Source organism: Amblyomma maculatum, chromosome 3 (genome assembly GCF_055883805.1).
Source record: "Amblyomma maculatum isolate TAMU_Amacu chromosome 3, ASM5588380v1, whole genome shotgun sequence".
NCBI lineage: Eukaryota > Metazoa > Arthropoda > Arachnida > Ixodida > Ixodidae > Amblyomma > Amblyomma maculatum.
This window is the reverse complement of record NC_139346.1, coordinates 127464350-127484977: the sequence shown is the minus strand read 5'-3', so window position 1 is coordinate 127484977 and position 20628 is coordinate 127464350. Positions and strand designations below refer to the sequence as shown.

Genomic DNA, 20628 nt, shown 5'->3' with positions numbered 1-20628 from the left:
GCTAACGACGTGACCTAAGAATTGCAGCTCCTCGTACCCGAAGTGGCACTTCTCGGGTTTTAGTGTGAGGCCCGCAGATCGTATGGCCTGAAATACAGCTAGCAGACGGCGTAGATGCTCTTCAAATGTGGCCGAAAACACAATCACGTCGTCAAGATACACCAGGCATGTTTGCCACTTAAGTCCCGAGAGCACAGTATCCATCAACCTCTGAAATGTTGCTGGTGCTGAGCATAAACCGAACGGAAGGACCTTAAACTCGTACAATCCATCGGGAGTGACGAATGCTGTCTTCTCCCGATCTCTCTCGTCTACTTCTATCTGCCAATATCCACTTTTCAAGTCCATTGATGAGAAGTAACGTGCATTTCGTAGGCGATCAAGGGAATCGTCGATGCGAGGAAGAGGGTACACGTCTTTTTTAGTTACTTGGTTGAGCTTGCGGTAATCTATGCAAAATCGTAAGCTGCCGTCCTTCTTTTTAACAAGTACCACGGGGGAAGCCCAGGGGCTCTGTGACGGCTGGATAACGTCGTCTCTAAGCATTTCGGCCACCTGGCGCTGAATGGCTGCACGTTCTTTCGGAGCTACACGGTAAGGATTTTGTCGAATCGGGCGAATCGAGTCATCCGTGATGATTCGATGTTTTGTCAAAGGCGTTTGGCCGATCCGCGATTCGGAAGCAAAGCAGTCTCGAAATTGATCTATGAGATCCAAAAGACGGTCCCGTTCTGAAGAAGACAAATTTTTACTCACATCGACGATGGTTACGGGCGTCTTGCACATTGATCCTTCCTGTTGCAGTGAGAAGCAGTGCTGCGCCTTTGGGACGCTGTCGAAAAAGGCCACAGTTGTGCCTTTCGGAATTTGCTGACGCTCGTCGCTGAAGTTTGTCAGCAGCACTTCGGTCTGTCCATTGGTCAAGTTGACTAGCCCTCGAGCTATAGATACACCTCGGCTTAGTACCAGGGCGACTGCCCTTTCGGCGATACCATCGCCGGTATGCGCCATGTCGCACTTCACTTCAACAAGAGAGCATGATCGCGGAGGTAATGTCACTGTCTCATTGGCGACACGTAAGGGCATCAGTGGTACTTCCGCACAACCAAGGTCTTCATGATTGATGGTGAAGGCAACGACGCTGTCACGAATGCTGATTACAGCCCCATGAAGACGCAGAAAGTCCATGCCCAAGATGAGATCTTTGCAACAGTCAGGGAGAATAACGAAGCTGCCAACAAACACCGCGTTTCCTATTCCTATCCGGGCAGTGCACTTCCCTGTCGGTGCCAGTAGCTGGCCTCCAGCACTTCTTATTACTGGCCCAGTCCATTCGGTTTTTACTTTGCGCAGCGTGTCAGCCAGTTTCTGGCTAATAATTGAAAAATCCGCCCCGGTATCCACCAGAGCATGTACCTCCAGCCCATCAATGGAAACGGCGAGGTCAGCGCTAACAACGTTATCTGGGTTGCTCGTCTCTTTCGGCATTTTCGGCGGAAGTGCGGCAAGGTCAGCGGTATCAGCTTCGTCGTCGGGGCTGCTCATCTGATGCGGCATTTTCGGTGGTAATGTAGGCGGCATTTTCGGCGGTAGTGCGGCAATGTCAATACTAACGGCAGCGTCAGAAGCACGGGCTGTCGGCTGTTGCGGCGGTGGTGAGGGTTTTGACACTTTTAGACTGTGTGCAACCTCCCCTCGTGAGGTTGCGGCTGTTAGTTTCCCCGGTGAGGGCTAGGGGACCGCCGTCCGCCAACGTCAGCATTGCCACGACGCATCGGCGGAGAATAACGCTGTGGCGATGGGGAGGAGCGGCGGCGGAAGCCCGGGGATTCGGTTTCCCTGCTGACCGGAAGGCCATCGTCGGTTTGGGCAGTGTCAGCGTCGAAGCGGCGGCGAGCAGAAGCAGACGGAAAGGCCTGCCCCTCTTCGCGGTAACGGCAGTACCGATATACGTGGCCAGGTTGTCCGCAGTAGAAACAGAGTGGCCGGCTGTCATAACTGCGCCACCTGTCCGTTCGGCGTAGTTGAGAGCACCTGGAAGGCGCCCACTGAGGCCCCTGGAAGAATCGCGTCTCCTGACGGCTTGGTGCGCTCGGTGAGGCGTGGTCTGGAGGCGGGCGACGTAGGACCGCGGCGTAGCTCTCAGATTGCGGCTCGTGATAAGGTGCAGGAATGTTGGCCGGGTAGTTGACCGGTTGTGGAACGCGGTATGGTGGTTCGGAAATGACTGCCGCGTTGTCGACTGGATGAAATTCGTTGCACTGGGCAGACGGTGTTAGGGAGCACCGAATTTCATTCCTTACAGCCTGCACGAGGGCCTCTGACGACTGAGCTTTCGTAACCGAAATTCGCTGCAACTCCTCAAGGACAATTTCTCTAATCATGTCTCGAAGAGTGGTCTGATCTGTTGCAGTCAGCGCCGCCGCAGTCGTCGGGGCACAGCCGGCTGGTCGGTTGTACTGGCGGCACCGATCTTGGAGGGCTCGCTCTATAGCCGTAGCGTCCTTAATGAACTCACTCACGGTTTTAGGTGGGTTGCGTACTAAGCCGGCAAACACCTGTTCTTTGACACCGTGCATGAGATGCCGTAACTTCTTTGGCTCACTCATATCAGGGTCGGCACGGCGAAAAAGGCGAGCCATGTCTTCCGCAAACATAGCCACGCTCTCATTCGGCTTCTGGACACGCACTTCAAGCAGGCGCAGCGCATTGTCGCGTCGATCAGTTCTCGCAAAGGTGTCTACAAGCTGGCGGCGGAAGTCGTTCCATGTGGATAAGCTGGCCTCGTGGTTTTCAAACCACGTTCTAGCATTATCCTGAAGGGCAAAATAAACATTGCAAAGCTTGTGATCTTCGCTCCACTGATTAATCTTGGCCACTCGCTCAAACTGGTCAAGCCAGTCCTCGACATCTTCAAACGCTTCCCCGCGAAAGCACTCTGGCACCTTGGTGTTCTGAAGAGTCACCGGTGTAGGGTTGGGATGTGCCATGGCTTTGGAGACCTGATGGACTTGGTCGTTTGAAGAGTAGCTTGGCAGATGGTTGTACTCCGGGGCTAGGCCTAGAAGGCGGCGGCTAGCGCGATGTACAGGCGTGTCGATGTCTGGGATTCGCTGTGGACTGCCGGAAGGAGTCTTATGCATACCCCAGCGCGCTCCACCAGTGTCACGTCTCGATTGAACGCCAAGGAGGACCCAAAGATAGGACGGGTTTAATAAATCAACCTGGACGAGTCTTGCGCTCCAACTTCCTTCTCTTCCAGGCTCGCGCTTGTGGGGCCCAGTCATCATCTTTGGCGTCGTCTTCTATGCGGCAATATAGCAGCGATGACAACTGCGATGCAGTCAATGGCGATAATAATGATGGTAGTAGCGATAGTGATGATAAATGGATTGTTAGTGTGGATGTAAATGACGATGCGGTTAGTGAAAATAGTCCTGTAATGTGACCATTTCCACCCGTAATCAGACCTAAGCGCAGTCGTGTAATTTTTAGTAATACATTTCAAGCGTATTTGTTGAATATGATGAATTCTTTCAGGAAATAAGGAATCGACATAGAGAACCTGTAATTTCACTGAACAGATTGTTTTTATCATGTCTTCCTTCACCGGAATGAAATTTTTGCAATGTTCTAATATGATATTTCCTGTTATATCATTCTTATGCTTTTCTCCCAATTCTCTGTGTACGTTTCCTGTTGTCTGTTTTATTTCATTGCAACATTTTGTATTATTTCATTGATTATAATGCAGTTATGTTTTTTTTTCTGCATTGATACCTTGCGAATCTGTAGCTGACGATCTGCTCTTCTGTACGGGGTGGGAGCCTAGTCAGGCGGCATGACTGCAGCTTTTTCTGCCATCTCCTCATGTATGTATGCATATTACATGAAACGAAATCTATTCTATTCTATTCTAAATTAGGTCAAGGGCTTCTACTAAGCCTATTTATATTATTAGTGAAACATTTAGCGTCTGTTCAAATTATGACCGACTCCGTACACGCAACATTTTACAATCGTTTTTAATCTGCGCCTGAAGAGCATGCAGCTTCGTTGAAACCTGTCGGACTAAATGGCACCAAGAAGAGCCCAAGAATACAATGCAAATGAGGTGGCGTCTTACACTATAAAATTTTATCATCACTTCAATAAAAGAGGAGCGGTGACTTAGTGATGGTTTTAATCAGAGTGATCGGATAAATAAAAATATTCATCACAACCGGTGATCTCTGAGTTCCCTAAAACGTTTTTCGCATGCGCCTCAAAAAAATTGTTTAATGTGAGGGCCATATATTTTCAAGAAAACGCCCTTTTCCACGAAATTTTTCCTTCACCTCAATTACCATTTTAGATCCGCATGTGTACAACAAGCGTCTGGACAACTGAACCTCCCGTTTATAACCAAAATGTCTGAAACGCTCTCAAAACTAACGACCATTCTCTAGTGCTCCAAGATACAAAAGATCGAACTTTCTATCCTGTGCAGCGAAACCAGAAATAGCGGGGGCTACATTAAAGATCTTTTATTTTTTTTTATGAGTACGTTTCTTTTTTCTCTTTCTTTTCTTCAAAGTGGGTGGCCTGGCTGCTGATGTTTTCAGCCTGTGTAAGTGGCAGGGATGGAGGAACTATGAAATCCCAGCTCTTTAGCAATACGCTTTTTAGGTGGTGATTGCCAGTTGCGAATTGAAAAGCGTCGTTATCGCAGCCGTCTTTGCTTTCACATCGCCTAGTAATGTTTTCCAGGTAAATGACTGCTTCTTAGGCTCTCTTGCATAACATTTCGCACCTCAGTTTTTCCTCTCCTCCCATTGACTCTGACATGCATCCTTTTCGATCATTATAAACTTCTATTAGTGTTGAGTGTTCACCCAAACTCTTTAATCAGACAGCTCTGAGCAGTGGAAATTTGTAATCAGTTCAAAAAGAAGGAGTAAAAATATCTACGACCTGTCTTGAGATGTCCCAAGCTGGATTTCTTACAATATATTATGCATATGCCGACGCAAGGTGCTTAATGATTCTTATAAGAATCGCTTTCCTTTTTGTTATGGACTACTGAGCGTCTTAGAATGCTCTTTTTGTTTTTTTATAATATGATTGCCGATTTTCTATCTGGTATTAACCTTGTTACAATATTTCTAAAAGATGCTTGTACTGGAGAGGAAACACATGTGTTTTAGATGCGCATATTCAGTGGGAAAGTGGAAATGTGAAGATTGAAAATATTTATAAGCACGAGCAGCATTGTTCTACCTGTGCCCCACCTGTAGGAGAAATGTATGTTGATGAAATTAGTAGCACGATATCTTATGCCTACGCCTGAACGCTATTCGATCAATAACGTCCGATATTTTTATTTATAACCGAAACGAAAAGAACCGTGATTATTTTCAGCTGTTTCTCCTTTCTATAAGCACTTAGTCAACCACGAACCAGCGTTTCGAAGCGATGTTGACGACAGCCTTTGTAGACTCACCAAGAGATTCTGCGATGCGGTGGATTCCGTCCTTGAAAGGTATTTTCACTATTCTGTGGGCTCGAGCTCCAGATGATGATCTCTCAATATTTTGATCAGGCTCGATTCGATACGTGAAGTTCAAGAGACCAGTCTAACAAGAAGAGTTCATGTGGAAAAACATTGAAGTAGATTCGCGTGGAGGGCTCTAATGCGCATAGAGCAATATCAACTCACAACTTCGTAATGGCCGTTGCCTTCTGGTTTAACAATAAGGGAGGATTTCCCCTCGATATCTTGGTATAAATGTCGTTCGTAGAAGCTGCCATCAACCTGGAATATATACAGTGATAAATGAGTAATGCCGCTAGCACAAGAAATGCAAACTGTTTGATAATTGCCACCTCATTAGTGAAATAACTGACGCAATGAAGGCGCCACGCATAACATTAGGACTCCACTTGCCATTAGTTGGTTATAATTAAACCTCAGCTATATGTGAAATGCGTATGAACAAAATGGACGATACAAGCTCGGCGTATGTTTGCCTACATAATCTCGAAAACGTTCATCATCTGTTTTCGGCCTGTAAAAACTTCGTGCATCTGGCCTTGCAAATACGTGTAGCGCCCGCTTGTAACTCAATGCTTGTTTTAAAATGTCATTGATATAGCACATGGCCACTGCGAATTTTATCACCACTGAGGCAGTCACTAATGCACAGGTGCAAACGAAGTAGCTGATCACACTCGGCTCCCGAATCAGCACAACTTTCGTTGGCTGGAAGAGGAGATGAACACAAACGCATAGCCATAACAGTCGCAAGAAATAAATAGTAGCGTATGATATGCCACGAAGTCTAAAAAAAAAACAAAACAATAATAGCCTTATTATGAAAAGGCAGGATTTAAGCACCGCAATGACGAGTAGTCAAAGGCCTTGACAGTTTTATTGGGCGAGAAAAAACGGTGCATTAAATTTAAATAGACGAAATGAAAGCTGCAAGTGCTTCCTGTGTGATAACTTGCCAGTGCGGTTAGATGAGACAATTTTGTATATTTGTCATGTGCCTCAAACCGCGGGATTTTTTTTAACGCATCTTATACCTTCTCAAAGTCAACATAATACATATCTAGGAAAATGGAAATCACCTACCGTTGTTCAGACAGAACGTCACATATTTTTGATGCTGATAAATATAGACTAGAGACAATTTTTAAGCGAATTTCAACTTTGTTTCCATTCAAAAGTGTATGTGCGTTTGAAACGACACACCTTGTCATAGGATTAGGTTGGTTAATTATTTCTCTGCGTGTAACCTGCTATCTAACGCACTAACGTGCAACAGCTGGCGCAAGTGTCTGATCGTATGCAGAGCTTTCGTATGTAACTTATTCACGTGTTCAGGTTACTGCATGTCCTCCACAAATGTGTAGTCTTTGTCAGTTCAGTTCAGTCATTCAGTCGTGTCCGACTCTTCGTGACCCTATGAACCATATCAAGCCAAACCTTCCGGTCTCCCACTGCCTGCCTAATATCACAATGCTTCATCTGCAGCTCCTCGAGGATGCCATATAAACATCGCGTTCGCTGCCTAACCCTTCTTCTGTGACCCTCAACCTTTCCCGGCATCAAAGTTTTCTCCAGCGACTCCTATCTTCTCATCAGATGACCAAAGTAACTGAGCTTTAACTTTAAAATTTTACCCTCCAATATAAAAAAATAGTTGTCTTCATATTGTTCTATTTAAAGAATGTTTGAAAATCCAATCACATACATGCCAAAGACAATATTTATACTTTTGATAAAATAGGGCTAACGTCTCTTGTTGCGCATCGTGCATAAATCTTCAGGGGTCTTATTGAGAGGTAGTAATCAAGTTAGTGAATATGTCTACATAGGAAATGTAGCAACGGTAGATCCAGACGATGAAAGGGAAATAACAAACATAATAAGATATATGGAGCGCATTTGGCATGTGTTCGTAGATTATGACCAGCAGCTTACCGGTATCGCTCAAGGGGAAAGTATACAATAGTTGCAACTTACTTGCACTCACCTATGGGGCTGAAACGTGGAGGCTAACCAAGAAGGTTCTACATAAGTTGAGGACAGCGCAGAAGGCTATTGAACGCAAAATGGTAGGGGTAACATTAACAGATAGGAAGCGTGCAGATTGGGTCAGAGAAAAAACTCAAGTTAACGAGATTCTAGTGGAAATTAAGAAGAAATGAGAATGGATAGGACATTTAGTGCGAACAGAGAATAACCGATGGTCGCTTAGGGTAACAAACTGGACTTCAAGGGAAGGAAAGCGCAGCGGGGGCAGCAGAAAGTTAGGCGGGCGAACGAGGTTAACAAGTTGGCAGGGGTCAAACTGATGCAGCTCGCACAGGGTCGGGTTATTTGGAGGATTATGGGAGAGGACTTCGCCCTGCAGAGAGTATAGTTAGGCTGATGACGGTGATGATTATGATGAGGAAGATAATGATGATCAAGACATATTTCATTTCGCATGTAGCACGCAATATAGCACCCTAAAGTATTAGATGACAGTTGTATACGAATAGAAGCAGGCTGCGAGCAAAATCATGAGTGAAGCATGTTAAAATGCTAGTGATCAGCTATCCTGCAGCATTGATACAAGCACGTTGTTGGTGTTTTGAAAAAGGCTAGCTATACACACCAAGATGTCGTATCTTGAGGCTTGGATATAGAGCTGAACTTGAATTTAAATCGATTTCATGTTACTATATTTTGAATGATCTATCTTGCACTATTAGTTATTTTATAGCTTACTTCGAGATGTTTCTCCTTCTAGGCTGTTACCAACATGTTCGAATGAGTAAAAACATAGCGGATGTAAGCCGAAGGTAAAAATGTGAGACTGTGAAGCTCAGAGAGCCGGCATAATTTTAAGAAGGTAGCTTCGCCAGGTCGGCCGACCTTTGAATACCGCTAGAGGATGGATCAATAGTTCAAATATTGTCCCGCTTGTGACAAAGTGCCAACCTAGTTCACGAAAAGTTTTTTTCATGGTCGGCATAGCAGGTGCTTTGCTCAATATCAATGGCGAAGTGTGGAAACCTCCAAATCAAAATCAAGCCGCATTCATTCTACATTTCTGCATTAAAAGAAGGTAAATTTTACCTGGAGCAGTGCATACCTTTCTCGGAATATCTACTGCGGTATCCCTATAAATTCCCAGGTAGCACAAAGCGGGCTATGAAGGCGGGCCCCTAGTGGGTCCGATGTAGGCAATGCAGGACAGCCCCGATGGGCTCAATGTGGGTGCTGCAAGAGGGGCCGACGTAGGCCTTAAGGGGGCTGTCGACAAAGCCCCGATGGGCCCCACTAGGGACCGATGCTCGCAGCCCTTACGGGGCTGCCCACATTTGCTCGGCATTGCCAAAAGGGCACATCCCGCCAACTCCCTACGATGGTCCTAATTTGGACAGATTCGGGCAGCCGCTCTGGATGAACATTTATTTTTTTATTTCGGTTAGCCCCTCAGATAATGACATAGGATCGATGTGGGCTCTATAGCGCAAGCCGCACTTGGGCTTGCCCACCATATTCTCATAGAGGTCCGATGCAGGAAATTGATGGCAAGCCCTTGTCCATGTTTTCCCAATCATTATTTACGCACATAATTAAGTTATTATTTTATGCATGTCTGCCCTTTCTACACAGCCACAATAATAAATTTTACAATAATTCTTAACATTAATCTAGCCTAAATGACTTCGTGTACATCTTCTTCAGACTATGGAGATGTGTGTTCTGAACAGTAATTCTGTGCTGAGTGTTGCAGGCTATCCACAGCAACCACATTAGGAGCAACAGTTAGCAATCAGTATGTTTCAGTATTTTTAGCGCAATTTGCATGAGTGCGAGAACTAAAGCCACGTAATATTTCTGACCGACTAAACATGACAACAAGTGTATATACAAATGATTTATAATAGTAATATAGGGCACCATCTAATACAAATAAAGGTTGGAAAGAATCATTACACAATTGCACGAACGCCTTCTAGCCACATTGCGGCCGATGTGGGAACTACAGTAGTTTTGCGTGAACAGCCCCAATTAGGCTCGGTGTTGTTTTTGAACCTAGAGCCCACCTGCGGTTGCACGTGCCTTCAAATTTCCCACAAGGGAGCAATTTTGGTACCATGCGGGCACGCCCGCCTTCCAGCCCCATTACAGCCTATGTGGGACCTAAAGCGGTTCAGCTAAGGCTGCCTCATTTGGGCTTCACGAGGGCTTGCCAAAATTAAGCTCTTATTCATATTTCACCTGCCCTCAAGCAACCTACAAGGGGCCGATTGGGGCAGCATGTGGGGATGTCCATTTTTTTTTTGCCCCACTATGGCCGATGTAGGTCCCACAAAGATTTTATGGGGGCGGCCTCATTCCGGATCTATGAGGGCTTTCCCATAAAGAGCCCACGTTTAGTTTGGATTGCCCTTAAATATCCGACAAAGGACCCTTGCGGTCTTGATGCAGGAATGGGCTCTGCAGTAGCCCGAGCAACGCCGCTATGGGACCCATGCAGAAGGAACAGGGGCAAGCCCAAATGGGGCTTGCCCACAGTTGCCCCATCGGGGACCGATGCGGGTTTTATGATGGTTGCGCCAGCCCCACTTGCCTACATCGAACCTACTGGGGCCCCACATGCTGTGCTACCTGGGGTGCTCTTATATTTGGTAGAAATGGGCACACTGCAACTGATATAAGTATAGGAGAAGCTAGCTTTCTAGCCTTTTCCAGCCATTGATTTAAATCTCGATAGCGATTCGCCTTGTCCCAAACCGATGTCAACAATCATATACAGGGAGCCATGGAACAAAGGGCAATCGCGGAGGCGGCTTCGTAGACCGTATTTCCTGTATCAAAATTACACTTTCTGCGCTATATCTACAGAGGTAAGTATGCTTGAGTATAGAACGCTGGAGCGGGGCACTACGAGGTAAGTAATGGCGAATTGTTTGGTTTTATTTATCTTCAATATCTATCCAGCTGCGCTGGAGGGTAAATATTACAATTGTATGCTAGTATCTGCTTTCAAATTTCAGCTTTGGTTTTAGGAAACCGCACTAGTCCTCTAGACAACTAAGCTGGCCTTTTTACCTGTGTGGTTATATTGCCCCTCAGTTTCTCCAACTGCGTCCGAAAGTAGTAACTGGGGTGTATAACCAAGTGCGTTTACACTTTGTGGCTCTATGTCCTCCCATACTAGTCACTGAACATCTATCACTGAACAACTGTTCCTCGTTAGGACACCGGGCTATTTGCTTCACTCATTAAGCAAGGGTGCCTTCGCATTTTAAAATTGAGGTAAGCTACTTTTCTGATCTCATTATAGATTTGTACTTCAGTTTATTGGACACAGGCTTCGCTATATTAAATATGACTTTTGCGACATGATTTCGCCACTCACTAACCCTTTTTAATTCTGGCTGTTTCTACAACTTCCCTACTTCTTGAAGGAACGCACCTTTTTTCCTTCGTGTTTATACCTTTGAAAACTCATGGAGACATTACAGAAGCCTTTACAAACGAACGATGTATATAAACAACGTCTCGTGAACTTTTGCAAAACGCCCAGAATAGGCATAATAAAAAGTGAATCAAACTGTGCGGAATTAAATTACTATTTTAAAAACTCTCACCGTAAGAATTTTAAACCTTATTTCAGGTATTGCGTTTTTTGGTATTTTTGTCTGATTTCTTTATGCACTTCGGGTTGTAGTTATGACATTTGCAACTGGCACAAAAATACCTTATAGTTATACCTGATATAGAATCACAAGACACATACGAAAAATATTTATACTGCACTGAAAATCGGACGATCGGAACAGACTATGAAAAAGGTGCGTGCATGCATCAAAAGTTCTGTAAAAAAAGTAAAACGTCCCTTATTATCTGCGCAGCCACTCGTTGCAAAATTTCTGAAATACCTTTTTGGGGCTAAAGAGGTAACTTTATCAAATTGAAACCATCAAGGCAGCAGCAATGCAGCGAAAATGGGGTTTATTATAGTGATCTTGAACAAAGGTGCATATTAGAACAGGATACTAACTGCCCTTACAAAATTGGTCGTCAACAGTCTTTAGAATTTGTATTAACACCTGATTGACTCTATCAATATTGTACGTACTTTTAATTTCTATGGACATGTGTAAATACGAAGTTCATACACGGTTACTTTTGTGTATTTAGATCAGTTCATATAAAGTTAGTACATAGCAAGTTGTTAGGTGAATATACTTCTCTGTATATACACCTGTCAATATACAGCAGGGGCGTAGCCAAGGCTCTGTTTCGAGGTCAAAACACCTTCCGACAGTTTTTGAACTCCTTTTTTGGCCTTTTTTGCAATTTTTTATCGATGCCGTATAACGCCCTCGACAATTATGTCTGGTTATACCACTCATACACAGCTATTGCAATATATTGAAGCAATTTGGCATGTCAGAAAAAATGTTCATATCGAAAGTATATAGTCCCAATTAACTGACCGAAAGCATGCTGTTCATTGCAAATCAGATTTGAATTACTTTTTTATTTTTAATATGAGTAACATCTGTTAAAAAAAGAAATGAAAAAAGACAATTGATACGACCAATTTGCAAGAATCATTGATAAAAACGTATAAGTTTATATTTTGAAAAATTTAACTCGTTACAATTTCACTCTTCATCGCGCATTTCTTCGTCAAGCGTCCGCTCTTGTTGAGGACGCACTGAGTCCTGTTATCGAGCTCGCTCGCACGATTAAAGACTAAAACATCACAAATGGAAGGTAAACGCGGACAGCACGGCGTCAGCCACCGCGCCGCCTTTACGATGGCGAATGTGCGCTGAGTGGTTTTGTCGGGTTACATCGCGCGATGCTCTCCAAGAAGCGCACGCCCTGGACGCTCGGATCCACGTAGCCCAGAAGCTGTATGGGCGGGACTTCAGCAATTTTTGATGGTATACACACAACTATTGAGTATATGCACATGTTCAGTAAAATACCGAACGAGCTCCCCCCCCCCCTCCGCCTCCTTCCCTTTTCACGTACCGCAATTACTGGAAAATGGAGAGTGCTTTTCCCTGACGAGGACAAAACGTTCACCAGAAAAAAAATGAACTTCTCTTCTTTTTTTTTTTTATCGACACGATCGGGATTAGAACTGTGCGCCCAGACGCCGTAGAGCCACCCCACTGTTCACGCTACTCACCTGCCCACCACTTATACAAACAATTCAGACATTTTATATCGCCGCGCTCAAGATGTTAGCAATTGTCTTATTCACTTCTGCGCCACAGCTCCCGTCAAGGCAGAGGCCATATCTCAGCCCAGCTGTTCCTGACCGCGCGCATCGTATGTTTCGCTCACGGAGGTTATCCGAGACCACACAGCAGCCTTTGAGCATGTGCGTCAACCGAGCGAGTGCTCTACAGGTTCTACTTTTGTTTGTTATGTTTTTGCTGGAGGGGGTGTCTGGGTGAGGTGCGTGCTAAGGGCATGGGTAGGGAAGGGAGGCGCGCTAATGATAAGAGAAGAGAGCGGAAGAGGGAAGGCGTAGAGAAGGGGGCGGTGCGGGCGAACTAGCACACATAACGGCTTAGAATGCGCTAGCTGCAGCCACCCTCTCCAGAGGGTGGTTGCAAGGTGTCTTTCAAATCCAATGCGCGGGGAGGATGCCAAGGAGACTCTTGACCATCGGAGCGCGCGCCTTCGAGCTGGAGGAGGGGGAGCGTCTAGCCGTCCTTCGAGCAAAGCACACAGCAGCACGCACACTCGCACGCATTCTTCACCCCCCCCCCCTTGAAGTGCGGAAAGTGTGAAAGGAGAAGCGGGCAGGCTTGCCAACGTAAACAGCATGGTATCAAACCTGTGACGGCTTGGAGCTGCCCTCGGCAAACCACAGAGCAGGTTGCACGCTTTCTTCCTTTCGTTTATTTTTTTAAAGTTTGGTATGGATGCTTTAGCCTTATCGGCAGCTAGGTAGCGCTGGCGATTTGACTGATACGTTAACATTTACGCGCCTTTCAATCAATCAATCAATCAATCAAATTATCACTCAATCAATCAATCTTATTTTCAAATACGAGGACGAGGGAGGGGGGGGGGGCTCCTCAGCGAGAAAGCAGTTGCACACTGCTTGAGAGTTTACATGGAACACATTACAGGCATAAACATTTCAGGCATTACAGAGATGAACAGCATCAAAAGTAAAGAAAAGGAAAATAGATAAGTGTTTACCGAATAACAGCGCAATTTCATGGTAATACCGCAGTGATGTCATCAATACAGCGAAAAGGATGGCTTCAAAGTTTCACAAAATATTCACGAAGCTGTCTCCGAGTAAAAGTAACCAAATCAGCAATCAGTTTTACGTGTTTATTTTGCATAAATGGATAATGCTCTCAGCTTTGAGAGCTATATCTTTTCCGCCACTGCAAATCTGCATCTGTGTGTGCGGGCGTGTGTGCAAATAACTTATGCGCAGGTACTCAATATGTGTGGCCCCGCATACGGTCAAAACTCAAGTTTTCATTACAATGAGGAAAGCAAACACACGACCCATGCAGCGCGCTGTGAAGAAGCGGGCTCGCCACTCCGAGTCTCTGCGTCGCCTCGAATACAAGCCACCCAACAAAATTCAGTTCAGTCGTTCAGTCGTGTCTGACTCTTCGTGACCCTATGGACCATGTCACGCCACGCTTTCCGGTCTCTCACTATCTTCCTAACATCACATAACTTCATCTGCAGTGCCTCGAGGATGCCATCTAACCATCGCGTTCGCTGCCTACCCCTTCTCCAGCGACCCTCAAGTTTTCCCAACGTCAACTCTTTCTCCAGCGACTCCTCTCTTCTCATCAAATGACCAAAGTAGCTGAGCTTTAACTTTAGAATTTGACCCTCCAATGAGCAGTCAGGGTTTATGGTTGACAATATCGACTGATTTGATCTTCTGGCAGTCCAAGGAACTCTCAAGAGTCTCCGCCAGCACCACAATTCAAACGCGTCAATTCTTCGGCGGGCAGCCTTTTTCACAGTCCAACTCTCGCATCCATACATCACAACTGGAACGACCATAGCACGAGTTATACAGATCTTGGTTGGCCGACTAATGTCTCTGCTCTTTACTAGGCGGTTAAGGCTAACCATTGCTCTCTTTGCCAGAAGCAGGCGTCTCCTAATTTCATGGCTGCAGTCTCCTTCTGAGGTAATCTTGGAACCCAATAACAGAAAATATGTCACAGCTTCCACTTCTTGTCCATTGATGCTCCAGGACTTGATAGGGCAAGACGCCATGACCTTTGTCTTTTTAATGTTCAGTTTAAGCCCAAACTTCTCACTCTCTTCTTTTACGCGCATCAGAAGTCTCTTGAGTTCTACTTCACTTTCTGCAATTAAAGTGGTATCATCCGCATATCTAAAGTTGTTGATACGTTTTCCAGCAATCTTCACTCCAGCTGAAGACTCGTCCAGACCAGCCTTCCTCATGATGCACTCTGCATATAGGTTAAATAGGCAGGGCGACAGTATGCAACCTTGCCTCACTCCTTTCTCGAACGGAAACCAATCAGTAAGACCATGCCCAGTTCTGACTGTGGCCTCTTGCCCTTCATACAGATTCCTGAGGAGACAGATGAGGTGAATTGGAACTCCCATCTCTTGGAGAGCTTGCCACAATCTGCTGTGATCTACGCAGTCAAACGCTTTCGCATAGTCAATAAAGCAGAAGTAGATGGATTTCTGGAACTCTCTTGCTTTTTCCATGATCCAGCGAAGGTTGGCAATTTGGTCTCTAGTTCCTCTGCCCTTGCGAAACCCAGCTTGCCCGTCCGGAAGCTCCCGATGCAAATACTGCTGCAGCCTACCTTGGAGGATTTTCAACATCACCTTGCTAGCATGCGAAATAAGCGCAATCGTGCGGTAGTTGGAACAATCTTTGGCACTGCCTTTCTTTGGAATGGGGATGTAAACTGACCTCCTCCAATCCTGTGGCCACTGCAGGGTTGTCCAAATATTCTGACATAATGTATGCAGAATGTTAACAGCGTCATGGTTGAGGTTTTGAAGCAGCTCAGCTGGAATGCCATCAATTCCGCTAGCTTAATTCTTAGCAAGGGTGGCTAAGTCCCCTTCAACTTCACTCTTCAGGATGCCCGGCTCGAGATCAGTAATCACAATCGTCTTATGTTGGGTTTGCACATTCGGGTCCTTCTTGTACAGTTCTGTGTATTCCTGCCACCTCTTCTTTATCTCTGAGGCTTCAGTGAGATCCTTGCCTCGTTTGTCCTTTATCACGCCCAGCTTAGCACAGAAGCTTCCTTTGATATCTTTGATTGTCTTATACAGAGCTCTTGTGTTCCTTAACTGGCTATTGTCCTCAACTGCTTGGCACTGTATGTTCAGGAAGGCATTCTTATCTCTCCTTGCTATTTTCTGAAAATCCGCATTGAGAACCTTGTATCTTTCTCTTCCCCCATAACTTTTGCCATCCTCCTTTCCTCAGCTATTTGCAAAGCCTCTTCAGATAACCAGTTTGCTTTCTTGCATTTTTTTTGCTTTGGAACTACCTTAGTAGCAACTCCTTGTATTATATCACGAACATCAGTCCACATCTCTTCGGGCTCTGTCTTATAGATCTAATTCTTGAAATCGATTCCTCACTTCCACAGCATATTCTAGTGGAATTTGATCCAGATTATACCTGAAAGGCCTTCTAGTTTTCTGCGTTTTCCTCAATCGAAGCTTAATTTTGGCACCAAGAAGCTGATGATCGGTGCCACAATCGGCCCCAGGCCTTGTTTTTACCCACAAAACCACCGGAAGAAAAAGAACGAAAGCTAAAGATTGCGAACGCACAGAACCGGGGCTCGCTCGGCATTCCACGCTTCCCGCTTTGCGTCTGAGCAGCGCGGCAGCGCGACTAAAAAAAGAAAAAAGCGAACTCCACGATACACGCGTGATCGGACGCCGAGACTACGGCTTGGCTTCGGCAACCATGTGTCACGTGATTGCTCTCCGAATGCCTGCAAAAATAGAGGCATGCGTCACGTGATTGTGTCACGTGATTGTGCACCGAAGACCTGCAAAAAACTTCTCGGGGAGGCGGCGTTTGGCGACGTCGAGCACGGAAAATAATACTTCTTTCTGCTAGAAATCTTCAATGTAAGTTGCCAAACGTTTTCATTCCTTTTTTATAAACCCTTTGCGCATACTCACGGAAAATTTTATGTTTCTGAACTGAGCGGTTTTTAACTTACACGCGTTTACCCATTTTTTAATTTGGTGCACAGAGCATGACCATTGTGCTAGGAAGATTTTTCAACGTTTAGCCTTTTTAGCACCTAGTTAAGTTCTAAAAAGTGATCCTCGATGGTCCGCGGTCTCTTTCCGATCAATTTGCAACAAAGTTCAGATAGTTAAGGCGTTTTTTTTTTGCGGAGTTATTACCAATTATTCAAACGTAAACAACCGCTTTGCCTCTCAGCCATAACTGTCAGCGCTTTGCCTCTCAGCCATAACTGTCAGCTTCAAATATTGAGAGAGTCCTTGTACTGCGTAAAAGCGATGTAGACGCTATTTTTATCTTCCATCAGACGTGTGCGATATCGCTCGCTACCTATCTTTTTTATTTGTAGGGTTTCTTTGCTGAGCTATTTGCACATAGAGCCGGTAATTCGAGGTTGATTGGAATAGTCCATAAGCAACGACTGTTGCGCGTAAAATTATACTGTATTTTAAGCTTTCCTTTCGAGTAAGCACAGATTGGGGGGGGGGGGGAGTGATATATCATTTTATTCATAACATACTGCAGACTCCAACACAATAATAGTTATATTTGTATCCTCAGTGGGTCAGTACGTATTGTTTATTTAAGTCTCAACGGTTTTTTTTTATGGAGGCGTGGCAAGTTATGTGGGTCAAGCTAACAATTGGCTTTGAATTAAATGATTAGAGCTTTCAAACTTAGTCTTCTGGTTTGTTTCATTTCTAAGAACCTTTAAGCTTCACAGAGAAACAGCATATTTTGAAAAGTGAATTTCAACTATGGAAGTTCTTCGTTTATTGATGTTTGACATTGCTGACAAGGGTCAGAACTGGAACAGATGATAGGATCGAGTTTTTTGGTAACTTATGGCATGTGACCTAGAGCTGCTAGGAATTCGTTTTCTGAGACAGCTTTTCTTTAGGAGTATAGGGAAAGTAATGGTATGTTATGGATTTTGAGAAGCATGGATTTAATGAAGTCTTTCTTTTACTGCGTTTACGGCTTGTTTGGCAATAATGCTTGCAGTCCAGCTGATGCAATTGTACTGTCACACTGCTTTTGCAGCAGATTTCATCTGTCATCGAGGGAGTGCTGCCTTAATATGAAGCAGACAGCGTCATCAATCTGTTGAGGCAGTTTATTCTATCAGCCATGGGTGCCCTGCCCTAAAGCATCCTTCCTGTAAAGGAAACATTGAATTGGTAGTTGTCACATGCTGATGTTTTTGCATTCATGTGCTTGCTTTATAACTGTAAAATGTTTACTGGTTCATGCTTTCTTGCATTTATTGTTTTCTTTTGAGAGTATAAAGGGCGGATATGTAACAGGCTTCATTAAAGCAAAGCTTGAAACCAGCTCGGTGTTGTTACATGATTCTTGCTGTGTTTTTAGCGCAAGACTGACGTGTTGGTGAATCTTGCTCATAGTCTGCACTCAAGAACATGGCCTCTTCAGAGCTTTAAAACAGGAGACATACTTAGCTGTTTTATTGCAGTAGTACCTACTATTTTTATGAGGCAAAATTGAGTAAACCTGTGTTTTAATAGTTCAGTGACAAATATGGTTTCATAATATAGCTGACTGCACTGTGCATATGTGTGCATGTTCATGCTGACATTCAGTTACTGTTTATTTAGACTGCCTCAGCATATGTACACATACAGTGATGCTTCACTTGAACAAAGTTCAAGGGACCTTAGGAAAAAGTTTGTTGAAATGAAAGTTCATTGGACTGAAATAAATGCGTGGAAGATTGTTTCCATTAGCTTCAATATATTCAGTTCAGTCGTTCAGTCGTGTCCGACTCTTCATGACCCTATGGGCCATGTCACACCACGCTTTCCGGTCTCTCACTATCTTCCTAACACCACATAACTTCATCAGTAGTGCCTCGAGGATGCCATCTAACCATCGCGTTCGCTGCGTGCCCCTTCTCCGGCGACCCTCAACCTTTCCCAACATCAAATCTTTCTCCAGCGACTCCTCTCTTCTCATCAGATGACCAAAGTAGCTGAGCTTTAACTTTAGAATTTGACCCTCCAATGAGCAGTCAGGGTTTATGGTCGACAATATCGACTGATTTGATCTTCTGGCAGTCCAAGGAACTCTCAAGAGTCTTCGCCAGCACCACATTTCAAACGCGTTAATTCTTCGGCGGTCAGCCTTTTTCACAGTCCAACTCTCGCATGCATACATCACAACTGGAAAGACCATAGCACGAGTTATACGGATCTTGGTTGGCAGACTAATGTCTCTGCTCTTTACTAGGTGGTCAAGGCTAACCATTGCTCTCTTTCCCAGAAGCAGGCGTCTCCTAATTTCATGACTGCGGTCTCCTTCCGAGGCAATCTTGGAGCCCAAGAAGAGAAAATCTGTCACAGATTTTTAGGTTGTTCAAATCTTATCTGAGCCCAATTATTTGTCACTGCGCTCATTTGCAAGTAAAGAATGCGTAACCTTTCGCAGCACTTTTGAAAGGACTACAGGCGTTTTGAACTTGCAAGCTCCTGAGACTCTTGCCTATCACAATGGCCTGCTGAGGAGAAAAGGCTTTCATTTTCTCCAAACAGATCATGGTAAACCAAAATGCACACATTCGCAATTCTTGGAGCTAAAGGGCCTGGTAGGGCTGAATATCTGGCTTTGACTGGCTATGACTGTGCAGCTAATTAAGCGTGCAGACAGCTACGGATTCATCTGGTTACAAGCTAGTTTAGACAGCCAATTCACTTTAAAGCTAAATAACGGCCACTTTTCTTCACGCGATAATGAAGAGTGGTTCTTAACATAAAAATATGCTACAAAGAGTGCGGACTGTGCTTTTTTAAGCGCTCAGTATGACTTTGAAGACACGGGATAGCACCGCGGAAAATGTTCGTTGAACTGAAATGAGCAATAAGTGAAGTTTGTTAAAATGAAGTGCGTTTGCATAGTGTTCAATAGAGCTTGAGTGGGGGGATTTAATAAAGTTCGTACAACTGAATACATCGTCGAAGTGACGTTCGTTCAAGTGGTATTCTGTTTTTCTGTGACTAAATGAGAACATTTACTTTGCTCAAAGCAACACATACACAAATATTTACTTTCTTGCTAGTCACCAAGATTTGCAATTAACTTCCGAACTCATTTTATTCACAACCTAAATAAATGCATCTTTAACCCTAGAACCAAATAGTTACTAGCAATAACAAAAGTAATATGTTGATATTTATCTGTTGGAGGACATTTTTTGTTTAATTGTTTTGTGTGTTTTTGGGTTCTGCAAACATGAGGGGGCTTGTTACAGAAGGGGTGGGCTGCAAGACGAAGGGAAGTATCAGTGTGGCGGCCCTTTTGTGTTTATCAAATAATAATGCATCCTAACATGTAAAACGAATGCCTTTACAGCCTGCTAAAAATCTTCTTTAAATTGCATGTTTGGGTTCTGCCTGGATATACATAGATGGCAGAGAGAGATCTGTCTGCCATGGCGTGTGAACTGTATTTTGTTCAGAAAGCCAGAGGCTGTCGAACATGTGTTTATAGATTGTTGTGATTGGGTTTTTTGGGAGCAATATCCTACAGTGAACTTTGCTCAAAGATGTCCCTTTAAACCCCCAAGGAATTTGGCTCTCAGGTGTTGAAAATTACAACAGTGTTCTGTAAGATATGATAAGGCTATGAAGCTTGAAAACTCATGGAAGCGCTGAATGGCTGTTCGCCATGCTGATCTTTATTATCAGACCTATCCAAGAGTATAATGAGGGTTTTGTCCAACAGATGATGTTTTGAAAGCTCAGCCATGTGTACCTGTGTTTATCAATGTATTTGAAAAAGTGATCAGTTTGAATGCAATAATTAGAGGTATTGTATCTAAACTAGCTCTCGGCCAGCCTGT

At 44.5% G+C, this 20628-nt stretch overlaps 1 protein-coding gene across 1 annotated transcript in view; it reads right to left on the bottom strand.

Annotated features, from left to right (window-relative positions):
* LOC146195979 (venom metalloproteinase BumaMPs1-like) overlaps positions 1 to 20628 on the bottom strand; it is a 102812-nt gene that overhangs the window by 42348 nt on the left and 39836 nt on the right. Inside the window, exons 3-4 of the mRNA XM_084596892.1 lie at positions 5699 to 5794; positions 5483 to 5615 (exon numbers count right to left, since the gene is read on the bottom strand). Of these exons, the coding sequence (XP_084453018.1) occupies positions 5483 to 5615; positions 5699 to 5794 (229 nt within the window). The remainder of the gene's footprint in view (positions 1 to 5482; positions 5616 to 5698; positions 5795 to 20628) is intronic.